The sequence below is a fragment of the Choloepus didactylus genome, chromosome 23, assembly GCF_015220235.1.
Source record: "Choloepus didactylus isolate mChoDid1 chromosome 23, mChoDid1.pri, whole genome shotgun sequence".
Lineage (NCBI taxonomy): Eukaryota > Metazoa > Chordata > Mammalia > Pilosa > Megalonychidae > Choloepus > Choloepus didactylus.
This window is the reverse complement of record NC_051329.1, coordinates 20,559,482-20,576,392: the sequence shown is the minus strand read 5'-3', so window position 1 is coordinate 20,576,392 and position 16,911 is coordinate 20,559,482. Positions and strand designations below refer to the sequence as shown.

At 39.5% G+C, this 16,911-nt stretch overlaps 1 protein-coding gene across 1 annotated transcript in view; it reads left to right on the top strand.

Annotated features, from left to right (window-relative positions):
- The window catches only part of MYO1H (myosin IH), a 124,655-nt gene that overhangs the window by 84,164 nt on the left and 23,580 nt on the right, over positions 1–16,911 (top strand). The window contains exons 6-9 of the mRNA XM_037817331.1: positions 1,618–1,797; positions 14,271–14,338; positions 15,529–15,634; positions 15,921–16,001. Of these exons, the coding sequence (XP_037673259.1) occupies positions 1,618–1,797; positions 14,271–14,338; positions 15,529–15,634; positions 15,921–16,001 (435 nt within the window). The remainder of the gene's footprint in view (positions 1–1,617; positions 1,798–14,270; positions 14,339–15,528; positions 15,635–15,920; positions 16,002–16,911) is intronic.

Below are 16,911 nucleotides of genomic sequence, written 5' to 3'. Positions count from 1 at the left end.
TATTTATGTGGCTGGGGTCAGCAGACTTTTTCTGTAAAGGGCCAAATAGTAAATAGTTGAGACGTGACCCCTGCTGCAGCTACTTAACAGGCCATGTGTCAACGAATGGGTGGAGCCGTGTCGTCAATACACAGAATTTAAATGGGGGCTGATACAAGTGGCAAGGATATACTGATTTCTCAAGGACTGGTAACTCCAAGTGGCAGAGTGACACTGGAGACTAGAAAACAGCAGCTAGATGGGCTTCAAGGGCCGCAGAGAGGATGGACTGGCTCAGGGTTTTCAAGAGGAATGTAAAGACTGAAAACAATTTAATTACTATGTATATTTTTAAACTTTTTTTGACATTTAGCACACATGCTGAAAAGTGCAAAAATCATAAGTGTACGGCACAATGAATTTTTACATAATGTATCTATCTGTATAACCACCACCCAGATCAAGATGCAGAAATGGCTAGCACCCAGAAGGCTCTCCTGCCCTTCTCTGACGATATTTCCCTTCCCAAAGGTTACCACTCTTCTGTTTGCTAGTTCTTGAACTTCATATAAATGTAATTATTTGGCATGTTCTCTTTTGTGTCTGGCTTCTTTCAATCAACTGTATGTCTCTGTGTTTCGTCTATGTTGTATGTAGCAGTTCATATTTTTTTAATGATATGACTATGTCACAATTTATCCATTCTCCACTGATGAACTTTGGCTTGTGTCCAATTTGGGACTATTACAAATAGTCCTGTGACCCATCCTTGTATGTGTCTTTTAGTGGCTATAAGTTCTCATTTATGTTGGACATAACCCCAGAAATGCAGTTGCTGGGTTCTTACCACCAATGTTATGATAATTAATGAGAGTTTCAGTTGCTCCATACCCTTGCCAACGTTTGGCATTGTTGTCTCTTTAAATTTTAGAAATTCTGATGGGGATATAATTGTTCCTCATTGTGATTTGAATTTTTATGTCCCTGATAATGAAAGTTTTGCTTATTGGCCATTTAAAGATCTTCTTTAACTTAAAAGAAGTCTTTCGCCCATTTTTAATTGGGTTGCCTGTCTTTACTTTATTATTGATTTGTAAGAGTTCCACATATATTCTGGAACACAAATATCCAAATATCCTTGTTTTGGAAATTTGTGTTTAAAAATAATAATTAAGACCCTGCAATGTTGTCACAAAGATAGATGAACAGGTCAGTGGACCCGAGTTGGTCCACAGAGAACCCCACATCTGTGGCCACCTGATTTATGACAAAAGCACCACTGCGGTCTAGTAGAGTTAAGTTTGTCATTCTAATACATGATGCTGATCGATTTTTATCCATATGGATAAAAAGACCTTTGACCCCTACCTCGCTCCATACCCAAAAAATTAATTTATGATGGATCCTAGTCATAGATGTGAAAGGTCAATCAAGCTTCGAGACAAAAACACACAGAAAATATCTTCATGACCTTGGGGTAGGCGAAGGTCTATTAAAACAGAATCCAGAAAACACAAATCATAAAATGTTGATAGATTGGACTTCATTAAAATTAAGAACTTCTGTTCATCAAAAGATCGCAGTAAAAGAGTAGCTTGATTGTATGTCATTGCTGCATCTTTTTGTTCTGTCTTGAAGGGCATTCCCGTAGGGGGACACATCATCAGTTACTTGATTGAAAAGTCTCAAGTCATCTATCAAAACCAGGGCGAGCGGAGTTTCCACATCTTCTACCAGCTGCTGGAGGGTGGGGAGGAGGAGCTCCTGGCTTGCCTGGGACTTGAGCGAGATCGCCAGCTGTATAAATACCTCTCACAGGTTGGAATGAACCGGCACCTGGCTTGGCTGCCCTTTGGAGGGAGGGAGGGGGGTGCCATTTGTGGGGTTGCTTTAGGATGTTCAAGAAGCTCCTCCTCATTCTGAATGGAGCCCACCAACTGATTTCTTGCCACTTACACAAGCTAGCTAATCCCCCTCATTTTATGCTGGGCAGGTATTTCATCTTGGTAGAGTAGTCAGTGTCTTGGTGAGTGGTTCTCAAGCCCTGGCTGAAATTAGAATCAACTGAGGAGTTTTTTAAACAAATTCTTGGGCCCTACCCTGCAGAGATTCAGTCAGTCTGGCATGGAACTGGGACACCAGGATTGTTTTAAATGCTCCCCTGTGATCCTCATCCACAGCCAGGGTGAGAACTACTTGGTATGACAGACATTCACTGTCAATCTGCATTCACCACCTGTACTACTCTATTCTGCTGTCACTACTAGTTTTGTAAAGACTTGTTTCCCACCTGCCTTTGCCTTCCATTCTGAGAACTATTAGCTGCAAAGTGAATGCACTCCCTTACAGAGATAATTCAGGACATTCCTGTAAGTAATACTAGGATCTAGCGATGTAAAGTTGACTTTCAGTATTTAACTTCACAGCACTAATTTTTCTACAGCCTGCCCTAGGGTTCTAGAAATTCCAATTGTATAGAACCTATCAGTGTTTGACATGGCTAGTGCCTTTTTGACCCAGGATATTTGGATTTTCTCTTCTCACTGGGCCTGGTTTTGAACTGGGGTCAGTTTACAGGCAGGAGCATCACTTGAGAGAACAATAAGGTCTCAGTAAGTGAACCTCATAAAATGAGGACCACAATTTCATAGCCAATTGCAGAGGGAAAGAAGACTGGATTGAAGTTTATCTCAAGAAATGAAGCTAAATAATGAAGATAAAAGAATCTCATAATCTGATTATCTATTTAACAAACTTTGTACTTAGACTAAAGAATAAATAAAATATGATTTTTTTTATTAGGGTTTAAGTTTTCCAGCAAGCTGAATGGTAGCATCATATTTGACTTTCAGAGAGTGATGAGAGTGGATTATTTTGTAAAAATACTTGGGGGCTTCATCCATTTTCCCGAGGACGTCTAACAATTGAATGATCAAGTCATTCTCTTTTGAGATGCATCATGTCTTCATCGTTGCAGATTTTTTTTAGCTAGATCCCCATGTGCCAGTGGCTTTAGAAATGGTTCAAGTGATGCAACAGTATTACTTTCATCAATTTCCTGATTTCCCATAGCTTTGGCAAACTGTGCTTTTACTCTGCCATGTATTTTTTCTGTTTCTAAACCTCTGGCCATCCACAAGGGAGTAAGTTGCACAGACTCTACACCTAGGAGGGTAGGAGCAGATGCTGCTGGTTGTGCTAGATGGAATATCTGTGAGGTTGCATATTTTATACTGCTCAGTTCACTGATGAATATTTTCGTGGTATGACACCTTTGGTTTCCTTATGCAACAGGAAATCTTTTAAGATAATGAAATCTCAGATAACCAGGGAACTAAGCCTACCCCACACTGCAAAGTAAAATGTTAAAAACTCATCTAGAATGTTCCCCCTTGAAACTGGGACATTGGTTGGTTTGCTACTTATTTAAAAGGCAACTTTAGAGTTAGTGTGTGAAGTCTCATCCAGCCTCTACTGGCAATCATTTTTACATAATCTGTGTTTCTCTGAATGCCAAGCTTTTATTTCTTGAGAAAGGGTCACCTTCTATCTTAGCCCTTCTGGGAAGATTTTGCCAGTGGTTACTAAGTGAATCAAGATTGTTTTCTGAATTTAAGCACTCTAATTTCTTCACATGCTTCAGCAGATATTTATTAGACAAAGCCCTCAATTTATTTAAGGAAAAAACCACCTTTTTTTTTTTTTGTGGTTTTAGCTTACCAACTTTATTTATTTTTTTTTAATTCAGTTTTATTGAAATATATTCACAAACCATACAGTCATCCATGGTATACAATCAACTGTTCACAGTATGATCATATAGTTATGCGTTCATCACCACAATCTATTTCTGAACATTTTCCTTACATCAGAAAGAATCAGAATAAGAATAAAAAATAAAAGTGAGAACAGAATACCCAAACCATCCCCCCATCCCACCCTATTTGTCATTTAGTTTTTACTCCCATTTTTCTACTGATTTTTTTTCAATTTTTTAACTTTGTTTATCAAAAAATTAAAAACAAACAGGCAACAACCAAAAAAACCCCACAACATTTCAAACAAAGCAATGGATTAAGGAAAACAAATAACCTAAAATAACTACTTTGCTTCCACTATGTTCCTACCATACCCCAAGAAAATTAATAAACCATGTCCAAACAGAGGAGTAAGAAAAACAAATAATCTAAAATAGCTACATTGCTTCCAACATGTTCCTACCATACCCCAAGAAAATTAACAACCCCTAAGAAAACAAAGGAATAAGAGAAAAAAAAAACCTAAAATAACTCTATTGCTTCCAACATGATCTTACTATATCCAAGAAAGTTTACAAACCATAATCATTCCTGAGCATTCCCATAACATTGAGATTACCCTCCATAGTTTATCTGTTCTTATTAGATTATCATTCCCCCTCCCCTAATTGGTATCTCTAGGTCCCCTACATTCTACAGTATAAAACATTGTACATTTTTCACAGAATTCACATTAGTGGTAACATACAATATCTCTCTTTTTGTGCCTGGCTTATTTTGCTCAGCATTATGTCTTTTTTTTTTTTTTTTTAATCTTCATTTTATTGAGATATATTCACATATCATGCAGTCATACAAAACAAATCGTACTTTGGATTGTTCACAGTACCATTACATAGTTGTACATTCATCACCCAAATCAATCCCTGACACCTTCATTAGCACACACACAAGAATAACAAGATTAATAATTAGAGTGAAAAAGAGCAATTGAAGTAAAAAAGAACACTGGGTACCTTTGTCTGTTTGTTTCCTTCCCCTATTTTTCTACTCATCCATCCATAAACTAGACAAAGTGGAGTGTGGTCCCTATGGCTTTCCCAATCCCCTTGTCACCCCTCATAAGCTACATCCTCATACAACCGTCTTCAAGATTCATGGGTTCTGGGTTGTAGTTTGATAGTTTCAGGTATCCACCACCAGCCACCCCAATTCTTTAGAACCTAAAAAGGGTTGTCTAAAGTGTGCGTAAGAGTGCCCACCAGAGTGACCTCTCAGCTCCTTTTGGATTCTCTCTGCCACTGAAGCTTATTTCATTTCCTTTCACATCCCGCTTTTGGTCAAGAAGATGTTCTCCGTCCCACGATGCCAGGTCTACATTCCTCCCCGGGAGTCATATTCCACGTTGCCAGGGAGATTCACTCCCCTGGGTGTCTGATCCCACATAGGGGGGAGGGCAGTGATTTCACCTTTCAAGTTGGCTTAGCTAGAGAGACAGGGCCACATCTGAGCAACAAAGAGGCATTCGGGAGGAGGCTCTTAGGCACAACCATAGGGAGGCCTAGCCTCTCCTTTGCGGCAACCATCTTCCCAAGGGTAAAACCTGTGGTAGAGGGCTCAACCCATCAAACCACCAGTCCCCTATGCCTGTGGTCATGTTAGCAACCATGGAGGTGGGGTAGGCAAATACCCCTGCATTCTCCACAGGCTCCTCAAGGGGGCACTGCATCTTTTTTTTTTCCTTGTTTTTTTTTTTTTTTTTAAACTTCTTTTTTAAATCAACTGTATGAAAAAAAAGTTAAAGTTAAAAAGAAAACAAACATACAATAAAAGAACATTTCAAAGAGACCATAACAAGGGAGTAAGAAAAAGACAACTAACCTAAGATAACTGCTTAACTTCCAACATGTTCCTACTTTACCCCAAGAAAGTTACCTAATATAGCAACATTTCTGTGAACTTGCTCCTACTATATCCATCAGAAATTAACAGACCATAGTCATTCCTGGGCATCCCCAGAACGTTAAATAGCTTATCTGTTCTTCTTGGATTATTGTTCCCCCTTCCTTAATTGCTCTCTATTGCTAGTTCCCCTACATTCTACATTATAAGCCATTTGTTTTATATTTTTCAAAGTTCACATCAGTGGTAGCATATAATATTTCTCTTTTTGTGCCTGGCTTATTTCGCTTAGCATTATGTCTTCAAGGTTCATCCATGTTGTCATATGTTTCACGAGATCGTTCCTTCTTACTGCCGCGTAGTATTCCATCGTGTGTATATACCACATTTTATTTATCCACTCATCTGTTGAAGGACATTTGGGTTGTTTCCATCTCTTGGCAATTGTGAATAATGCTGCTATGAACATTGGCGTGCAGATATCTGTTCGTGTCACTGCTTTCCGATCTTCCGGGTATATACCGAGAAGTGCAATCGCTGGATTGAATGGTAACTCTATATCTAGTTTTCTAAGGAACTGCCAGACTGACTTCCAGAGTGGCTGAACCATTATACAGTCCCACCAACAGTGAATAAGAGTTCCAATTTCTCCACATCCCCTCCAGCATTTGTAGTTTCCTGTTTGTTTAATGGCAGCCATTCTAACCGGTGTTAGATGGTATCTCATTGTGGTCTTAATTTGCATCTCTCTAATAGCTAGTGAAGCTGAACATTTTTTCATGTGTTTCTTGGCCATTTGTATTTCCTCTTCAGAGAACTGTCTTTTCATATCTTTTGCCCATTTTATAATTGGGCCGGCTGTACTATTGTCATTGAGTTGTAGGATTTCTTTGTATATGCAAGATATCAGTCTTTTGTCAGATACATGGTTTCCAAAAATTTTTTCCCATTGAGTTGGCTGCCTCTTTACCTTTTTGAGAAATTCCTTTGAGGTGCAGAAACTTCTAAGCTTGAGGAGTTCCCATTTATCTATTTTCTCTTTTGTTGCTTGTGCTTTGGGTGTAAAGTCTAGGAAGTGGCCGCCTAATACAAGGTCTTGAAGATGTTTTCCTACATTATCTTCTAGGAGTTTTATGGTACTTTCTTTTATATTGAGATCTTTGGTCCATTTTGAGTTAATTTTTGTGTAGGGGGTGAGGTAGGGGTCCTCTTTCATTCTTTCGGATATGGATATCCAACTCTCCCAGCCCCATTTGTTGAAAAGACCATTATGACTCAGTTCAGTGACTTTGGGGGCCTTATCAAAGATCAGTCGGCCATAGATCTGAGGGTCTATCTCCGAATTCTCAATTCGATTCCATTCATCTATATGTCTATCTTTGTGCCAGTACCATGCTGTTTTGGCAACTGTGGCTTTATAATAAGCTTCAGAGTCAGTGTAAGTCCTCCCACTTCGTTTTTCTTTTTTAGAGTGTCTTTAGCAATTCGAGGCATCTTCCCTTTCCAAATAAATTTGATAACTAGCTTTTCCAAGTCTGCAAAGTAGGTTGTTGGAATTTTGATTGGGATTGCATTGAATCTGTAGATGAGTTTGGGTAGAATTGACATCTTAATGACATTTAGCCTTCCTATCCATGAACATGGAATATTTTTCCATCTTTTAAGGTCCCCTTCTATTTCTTTTAGTAGAGTTACGTAGTTTTCTTTGTATAGGTCTTTTACATCTTTGGTTAAGTTTATTCCTAGGTACTTGATTTTTTTAGTTGCTATTGAAAATGGTATCTTTTTCTTGAGTGTCTCTTCAGTTTGTTCATTTCTAGCATATAGAAACATTACTGACTTATGTGCATTAACCTTGTATCCCGCTACTTTGCTAAATTTGTTTATTAGCTCTAGTAGCTGTATCGTCGATTTCTCAGGGTTTTCTAGATATAAGATCATATCATCTGCAAACAATGACAGTTTTACTTCTTCTTTTCCAATTTGGATGCCTTTTATTTCTTTGTCTTGCCGGATTGCCCTGGCTAGCACTTCCAGCACAATGTTGAATAACAGTGGTGATAGCAGGCATCCTTGTCTTGTTCCTGATCTTAGAGGGAAGGCTTTCAGTCTCTCACCGTTGAGTACTATGCTGGCTGTGGGTTTTTCATATATGCTCTTTATCATGTTGAGGAAGTTTCCTTCAATTCCTACCTTTTGAAGTGTTTTTATCAAAAAGGGATGTTGGATTTTGTCAAATGCTTTTTCAGCATCTATTGAGATGATCAATTGATTTTTCCCTTTCGAGTTTTTAATGTGTTGTAATACATTGATTTTCTTATGTTGAACCATCCTTGCATGCCTGGAATAAACCCCACTTGGTCATGGTGTATGATTTTTTTTAATGTGTCTTTGGATTCGATTTGCAAGTATTTTGTTGAGGATTTTTGCATCTATATTCATTAGGGAGATTGGCCGGTAGTTTTCCTTTTTTGTAGCATCTTTGCCTGGTTTTGGTATTAGATTGATGTTAGCTTCATAAAATGAGTTAGGTAGTGTTCCATTTTCTTCAATGTTTTGAAAGAGTTTGAGTAAGATTGGTGTCAGTTCTTTCTGGAAAGTTTGGTAGCATTCCCCTGTGAAGCCATCTGGCCCTGGGCATTTATTTGTGGGAAGATTTTTGATGACTGATTGGATCTCTTTGCTTGTAATGGGTTGGTTGAGGTCTTCTATTTCTTCTCTGGTCAGTCTAGGTTGTTCATATGTTTCCAGGAAATTGTCCATTTCCTCTACATTATCCAGTTTGTTGCCATACAGTTGTTCATAATATCCTCTTATAATTTTTTTAATTTCTTCAGGATCTGCAGTTATGTCACCTTTTTCATTCATTATTTTGTTTATATGGGTCTTCTCTCTTTTTGATTTTGTCAGTCTAGCTAGGGGCTTGTCAATCTTGTTGATCTTCTCAAAGAACCAACTTTTGGTGATATTTATCCTCTCTATTGTTTTTTTGTTCTCTATGTCATTTATTTCTGCTTTAATCCTTGTTATTTCTTTTCTTGTACTTGGTTTAGGATTGGTTTGCTGTTCATTTTCTAGCTTCTTCAGTTGATCCATTAGTTCTTTGATTTTGGCTCTTTCTTCCTTTTTAATATATGCGTTTAGTGCTATAAATTTCCCCCTTAGCACTGCTTTTGCTGCATCCCATAGGTTTTGGTATGTTGTGTTCTCATTTTCATTCGTCTCTATATATTTAGCAATTTCTCTTGCTATTTCTTCTTTAACCCACTGATTGTTTAGGAGTGTGTTGTTTAACCTCCAGGTATTTGTGAATTTTCTAAGTCTCTGATGGTTATTGACTTCTAATTGTATTCCATTGTGGTCAGAGAATGTGCTTTGAATACTTTCAATCTTTTTAAATTTATTGAGGCTTGTTTTATGTCCCAGCATATGATCTATTCTGGAGAAAGTTCCATGAGCACTAGAAAAGTATGTGTATCCTGGTGATTTGGGATGTAATGTCCTGTATATGTCTGTTAAATCTAATTCATTTATCAGATTGTTTAGGTTTTCAATTTCCTTATTGGTCTTCTGTCTGGTTGATCTATCTATAGGAGAGAGTGATGTGTTGAAGTCTCCCACAATTATTGTGGAAACATCAATTGCTTCCTTTAGTTTTGCCAGTGTTTCTCTCATGTATTTTGTGGCACCTTGGTTGGGTGCATAGACATTTACGATTGTTATTTCTTCTTGCTGAATTGCCCCTTTTATTAGTATGTAGTGGCCTTCTTTGTCTCTCAAAACATCCCTGCATTTGAAGTCTATTTTATCTGAGATTAATATTGCTATACCTGCTTTCTTTTGGCTGTAGCTTGCATGAAATATTTTTTTCCATCTTTTCACTTTCAGTTTCTTTGTGTCCCTGTGTCTAAGATGAGTCTCTTGTATGCAACATATTGATGGTTCATTTTTTTTGATCCATTCTGCGAATCTATATCTTTTAATTGGGGAGTTTAATCCATTTACATTCAACGTTATAACCGTGAAGGCATTTCTTGAATCAGCCATCTTATCCTTTGGTTTATGTTTGTCCTATTTTTCCCCTCTGTCTATTAATATCCTTTATTGTACCCATACTGAATCTCTTTAGTATTGAACCTTTCTCCAAGTCTCTCTGTCCTTTCTTTGTTTCTCTGTCTGTAGGGCTCCCTTGAGTATCTCCAGTAGGGCAGGTCTCTTGTTAGCAAATTCTCTCAGCATTTGTTTGTCTGTGAAAAATTTAAGCTCTCCCTCAAATTTGAAGGAGAGCTTTGCTGGATAAAGTATTCTTGGCTGGAAATTTTTCTCACTCAGAATTTTAAATATATCGTGCCACTGCCTTCTTGCCTCCATGGTGGCTGCTGAGTAGTCACTACTTAGTCTTATGCTGTTTCCTTTGTATGTGGTGAATTGCTTTTCTCTTGCTGCTTTCAGAACTTGCTCCTTCTCTTCTGTGTTTGACAGTGTGATCAGTATATGTCTCGGAGTGGGTTTATTTGGATTTATTCTATTTGGGGTTCGCTGAGCATTTATGCTTTGTGTATTTATGTTGTTTAGAAGATTTGGGAAGTTTTCCCCAACAATTTCTTTGAATACTCTTCCTAGACCTTTACCCTTTTCTTCCCCTTCTGGGACACCAATGAGTCTTATATTTGGACGTTTCATATTATCTATCATATCCATGAGGTCCATTTCGATTTTTTCAATTTTTTTCCCCATTCTTTCTTTTATGCTTTCATTTTCCATTCTGTCATCTTCGAGGTCACTGATTCGTTGTTCAACTTCCTCTAGTCTTGTACTATGAGTGTCCAGAATCTTTTTAATTTGGTCAACAGTTTCTTTAATTTCCATAAGATCATCCATTTTTTTATTTAGTCTTGCAATGTCTTCTTTATGCTCTTCTAGGGTCTTCTTGATTTCCTTTGTCTCCTGTACTATGGTCTCATTGTTCATCTTTAGTTCTTTGAGTAGCTGCTCTAGGTGCTGTGTCTCTTCTGGTCTTTTGATTTGGGTGCTTGGGCTTGGGTTATCCATATCGTCTGGTTTTTCCATATGCTTTATAATATTCTGTTGTTTTTGGCCTCGTGGCATTTGTTGAACTTGATAGGGTTCTTTTAGGATTTGTAGACCAATTGAAGTTCTTATCTCTAATTTATCAGATCTACAGCTTCGTGGAGTACACTTTCTCTAACTAACCAGCAGGTGGTGTCCATGAGCCACCTGTTCTCCACAAGCCAGTTCTCCCCTGCTTAGCCTTTTTGGTGAGTGGGGGAGTGAGTCTTGTGGGGTCCAATTGGTGTACCAAGCTTGCGTGTGTAGTTGGTGTTGCCTGCCCTGTATATGGGGTGTGTTTCTGGACAGTCAGGGAGGTGGGGGGTGGCTCTAACAATCAAATCTCCCTGGTGATCCTGGAGTTTTAAAGCTGCTGCAATAGTCTAATCCTTCAGTTCAGTCCTGCCACAGTTTGTCTCTGCCACTGACCCACAAGTCCCTGGTATTGGCGTATGGCTCCTGAGACTTGCAAGTGGGCCCCTCTTCCAGGCCGTGCACCCCGGGTCCTCTGTTGAGGGATGACTGTGCTATGTCACAGGTGAGTGCCGTCCCCCCAGGGCAGTTCTGGGCTGCTGGGCTGTGTAGGGAGGCTCCCAGTCTGCTGAAATGATGGCTGAATGGGGCTTTGTTAATTCACACTGCTCTACCTTCCCAACTCTGGGACAATCAGCTGAGGTTGCAGGGAAGGCTAATGTCCACGCCCAGTTTTGTGGTGTGTGCCTGTTATTTGAAGCACTTCCGTCACGCTGGGTTGTCTGGGGCAGTTCTGGGCTATGGGGATGTCGTTGGGCAGGAGTGTTTCCTGTCCACCAGGATGATGGCTGTGAGCGGACACCCCCCTTTTCTTGGAAAGTTGTGGTGTTTAGTGAATTTTCTCAGCCACTGGATTATTGCATTTTGTCTCAGAGCTCTCCTAGTTCTGCTCTTGACTTGACCTGCCCAAATAGCAAGTCTTTGAAGCTTTCTGTATTGGGCTTCTTAGAGTAATTGTTTTAGAAAAAGAAAAAAGGTTTAAAAAAAAAAAAAAAAGGGCCCTCCTCAGAGATCTAATGGGTTATTGAAATGCTAAGAGACAAAGCAACCAGGGCCATTAAGGAAAGGTCCACAGGGCAGAGAGATCAGCTTTTCTTCGGGATTTGCATATGCACCTCAGGGCCTGAGCTTGGGCCTGGGCTCTGCCCTTCCCCTTTCTATGTTCACCAGAAGTCCAAAAATCCTCCGCTTTTATTTTGGAGTTTTTCGTGTTGTTTTTTTTCTATGCCTGTCTCTTCTCTGCTGGGCTGGCTGCTCTCAGATTCTCTGGTGTCTGGTCTCAGTCTATCTGTGGTTGGAGTTTGGATCAGCAGAATGAGTTTCCGATAAGGGCTGCCACTGCAGTTCTCCCTTCTCCTTCCCAGAGCTGACAGCCCCTCCTCCCACGGGACTGAACCTGGCAGGGAGGGGCGCGGGTCCCCTGGCTGCAAAAACTTACAGATTTCGCTGATCTCAGCAGTTCCACGTTTTCATGAGTGTTGTATGAAGTATGCCCAAAGTCAGATTGCTCTGTGGTGTCCAGTCCACGCAGTTCCTGGCTTTCTACCTACTTTCCTGGAGGAGTAACTAAAACATACAGCTCACCAGTCTGCCATCTTGCCCCACCTCTCCACCAACTTTTAATATTTTCCCACATTTGCTATTTCTTCCTTTCTCTTTTTTTCTTTCCTTTCTTCTCTTTCTCTCTCCCTTTCTCTCTTTTTCTATTTATCTATCATTTTATCTATCTATCATTCTAATTAACCTAACATTTTATCTATTCTTCTATCATTGTATCTATCTTTCCACCTATCTTCTCTCTATTTGTCTATTTTCTAAACATTTGAGAGTGGGTTGTATATATCATGCTCCTTGAACACGTCATACTTCAACATACTTGTACTAAGAACAAAGATATTCACTTATGTAACCACCTTAACTACACTTATCAAGTTCAAGAACTTTAACATTGCTATAAAGCTTACAGTCTATATTCTGATTTTTTGTATGTCCCATTAATGTCCTTTTTTTAAAACTCAGTTTTATTAAGACATATTCACATACCATACAGTCATCCATGGTGTACAATAAACTGTTGCCAGTACCATCATATAGTTGTGCATTCATCACCCCAGTCTATTTTTGAACATTTTTCTTACACCAGAAAGAATCAGAATAAGAACAAAAAATAAAAGTAAAAAAAGAATACACAAATCATCCCCCCATCCCACCCAATTTTTCATTCAGTTTTTGTCCCCATTCTTCTACCCATCCATCCATACACTGGATAAGGGGAGTATGATCCACAAGGTTTTCACAATCACACTGTCACCCCAGTAATGTCCTTTTGAGCCTTTTCTCCTCCGTTATTAGAACCAGTCCAGGATCACGTATTGCATTTAATTATGTCTCTTTAGTCTTTCTTTTTTTCCCTCTTAATTGTGCAAACCTACCACATTTCCTTTTAAGTAGAATTGTTTAAATTAAAAGGGAGTTTTTTCAAAGCTAGACAGTAAGGAAATGGTAATAGGGCATGGGGTACGCAGATGTGCTGGAAGTCATGGAGATAGGATGCAAAAGCCAGGTTTAGGAGGCATAAATTGGTGCACTCATTTAGGATATTAAATTGTGTCCCCTTGTATTAGTTTCCTGGGGCCACCAAAACAAATGGCCACAAACTGGATAGCTTAGAACAACTGGAATTTATTCTCTCACAGTTCCGGGAGCTAAGAATGTGAAATCAAGGTGCAGGCAGGGTCATGCTCTTTCTGCAGGCTCTAGGGAGAACCCTTCCTTGCCTCTTCCACCTTCAGATGGTCCAGGTGATCCTTGGCTTGTAGCTGCATCACTGTAATCTCTACCTCTGACTTCATATGTCCATCTTCCCTCTGTGTCTGTCTGTCTGTCTCCAAATCTCCCCCTCCTTCGAAGGAGACCAGTCATTGGCTTTAGGGCCAGCCTATTCCCATATGGTCTCATCTAATGTAACTAATTACATCTGCAAAGATGCTATTTCCAAATAAGGTCAATTCAGATTCCAGGGGTGAAGACTTGAACATATATTTTGGGGCGATAACAATTCAACCCATTATACCTCTTTTTCACAAAAGGGTGTGTTATCTTCTCACAGTCATCCTTGCCCAGCAGCACTTGGTCCTCTATTTTAAATGCTACCTACACCACCTGTCCTCTCTCCTGGATAAATACTTCCTTGGCTGTCCGTAGGTCTCTTTCTTTTTCCAGGTTGAATGTAGGCTTGGGGGGAGGAGGAGGAGGGCTGGAGAAAGGAAGTAAATCCAAAGTGAAGGCCTCAGGATTTGGGTGATGGGTGTGGGAGCAGAGATGGGATCCAGGCAGGCCACAGAGCAAGGGTGAGCCAGGAAAGTAACTTCTGCAAGGGGTTCTCCAGTGCGCCACTGTCAGAGAGACAGAAGGCGTGACCTTTATAGCCAAGCCTCAGCTGTGGGGGCAGCTACTTTCTTGGAAAAGAGTTCTGAGCATCACAAAGTGAAAGTTCTAACGATGAATGATGTGTGCTCTTTTGACTAGGATTTCACCAGAAAAACCGTAATTGGGTTGCTGGATATCTATGGGTTTGAAGTCTTTGACAAGAATGGGTGAGTTTTTATACCACAGAGAGTGAATGCTGATGTAAACCGTGGACTCTAGTTAGTAAAATCATTATTATATATATTTTTTATCAGTTGTAGCAAAGGTACCACACTAATGCAAAATGTTAATAGGGGAAACTGTGTGTGCTTCCTGCATGATTCTTCTGTAAACCTGCAACTGCTCTGTTCTAGTTTGCCAATGCTGCCGGAATGCAAAACACCAGAAATGGATTGGCTTTTATAAAAGGGGTTTATTTGGTTACAAAGTTACAGTCTTAAGGCCATAATTGTCTGAGATAAGGCATCAGCAATCCGGTACATTCACTGGAGGATGGCCAATGGTGTCCGGAAAACGTCTGTTAGCTGGGAAGGCACGTGGCTGGTGTCTGCTCCGGAGTTCTGGTTTCAAAATGGCTTTCTCCCAGGACGTTCCTCTCTAGGCTGCAGCTCCTCAAAAAAATGTCACTCTTAGTTGCTCTCGGGGCGTTTCTCCTCTTAGCTTCTCCGGAGTGAAAGTTTGCTTTCAACGGCTGACTCCAAAATGTCTCTGTAAGCTGTAGCTCCTCTCTCAGCTCCTGTGCGTTCTTCCAAGTGTCCCTCTTGGCTGTAGCAAGCTCGCTCCTTCTGTCTGAGCTTATGTAGTGCTCTAGTAAACTAATCAAGGCCCACCATGCTCAATGGGTGGGGCCACGCCTCCATGGAAATTATCCAGTCAGAGTTATCAGCTACAGTTGGGTGGGTCACATCTCCAAGGAAACACTCAAAGAATTACAATCTAATCAGCACTAATACGTCTGCCCACACAAGACTGCATCAAAGATTACGGCGTTTTGGGGGACATAATCCATTCAAACTGGCACAATGGGTGAGTTATGTCATTGTCTACCTGTCCTTTGTCCCTCCATAAGGCTTTAGTCGAGCTTTAAGGCATCTCTGATGTTATCAGAATTGATTTTCCTGCTCCTCCAAATCCTCCAAATTTATATAGTCCCTAATTCACAGGCCATTCTAGAAGTGGAAAACCCAAAAACTGTAAATGTCTCAGCTGAACTCATAATCTATTTATTAAATTATTTGGTTATTACGGACTTTGCTTTTTCTTTGTCTAAAAGCATCCTTTAAAATAAGTAAAAATGATTTTTTTAAAATTGGTATATTGGCATAGCTTTAGTTATTTAAATCTTTTGCCTCTCTAGTTTTGAACAGTTCTGTATAAATTACTGCAATGAAAAACTCCAGCAGCTGTTAATAGAGAAGACCCTAAAAGCAGAACAGGCAGAGTATGAAACGGAAGGAATAGAGGTAAACAATTTGATGTTTTTCCCTCATTTGATTTCTTTATCTGGCTCAAGACATTAACTTGACAAGTATCAATTCTTTGGAGATTTTTCTGATCAGTACTAAGGAGTGTATTTCACTCCTTGTCTGCTAATATCCTGGAAAATTATCTTGATATTCAGAAAGTATTATTTTAATGGTTATAAAAATCAATTTTGAAGGCAAATTTTGTTAAGTAAATTTAAAACAAAATATATTTATGTTCCTCCAAATACTTCTTGGAGAATTCTTTTCTTTTCTGTCATTTTAGTGGGAGCCAATTCAATATTTCAACAACAAGATCATCTGTGATTTGGTAGAAGAGAGACACAAGGGAATCATTTCCATTCTGGTGAGAAAATTAATGTTTCAAACTAGTTGAGAATGGAGCCCCTAGATTACGGAAGGGTGCAAGTTGAGGTTTTTTTTGCTGAACTCTTGCTTTGGTGCTTCAGGCTGAGCTCTTCCCCGCCCATTTAGACTCCGAGGCCTTAATTACACGCCGTGGGGAGATGGCAAGGAAAGATCTTTGATAGGGAAGTGTGCGTTGGATGGATCCAATTCTTTGCATGGCTCGTCAACCCAAAGAAGGATGAGCCAGAGTACCGGGTACCCACAGTTCAGGCAGGGGTTTGGCAGCTTGGAGAGGAGCTGCTTTCCTGCCTTTCATGGAGCAGGAAGCCAGAGGAGAAAGTCAATTGATCCTGAGTTGAGGGTCTCGGGGGTGGGCTTCTGATCTTGTTTTGAACTCTTCTACCTTCTGAGGACATCGGCATCCTCAAATCTCCCTTCATTCAAATGTAAACAATTTTTTTGAAGTAAAGATGTCTTTAATTGCAAATAACATATGTACTTAGAAAATCTCAAGGACTCTACAAAACTGTAACTGATGGTTAATTTAAAGAAGTTGAGGAGACAGGGTCAATATTCAAAAATCAATTATTTTTATTTCCAAATAGCAAAAAATTAAAAAATGAAATTATGAAATCAATTCCATTTATAATGAAACATTAATTTTTAAATACATTGTTTTAAAGGCAAAGATGAAATTATTTGGGGGCCTGGCTTTCTTTTCATTTGGGACCATTTGCACCGCTGTTTGTCTTCCTTTTAATGAAAATCACTGGAATTTTCCTGCCCTGTCAGTTGCTCTGTGAACCCAGCATTATAAAGCGTAGCCCACTGTTCATATAAATTGCTGGATTAGTATTTAAAAATATCTTAGTAATCAAACACTTGTTTCTCTTTGGCATCCCAGAGGT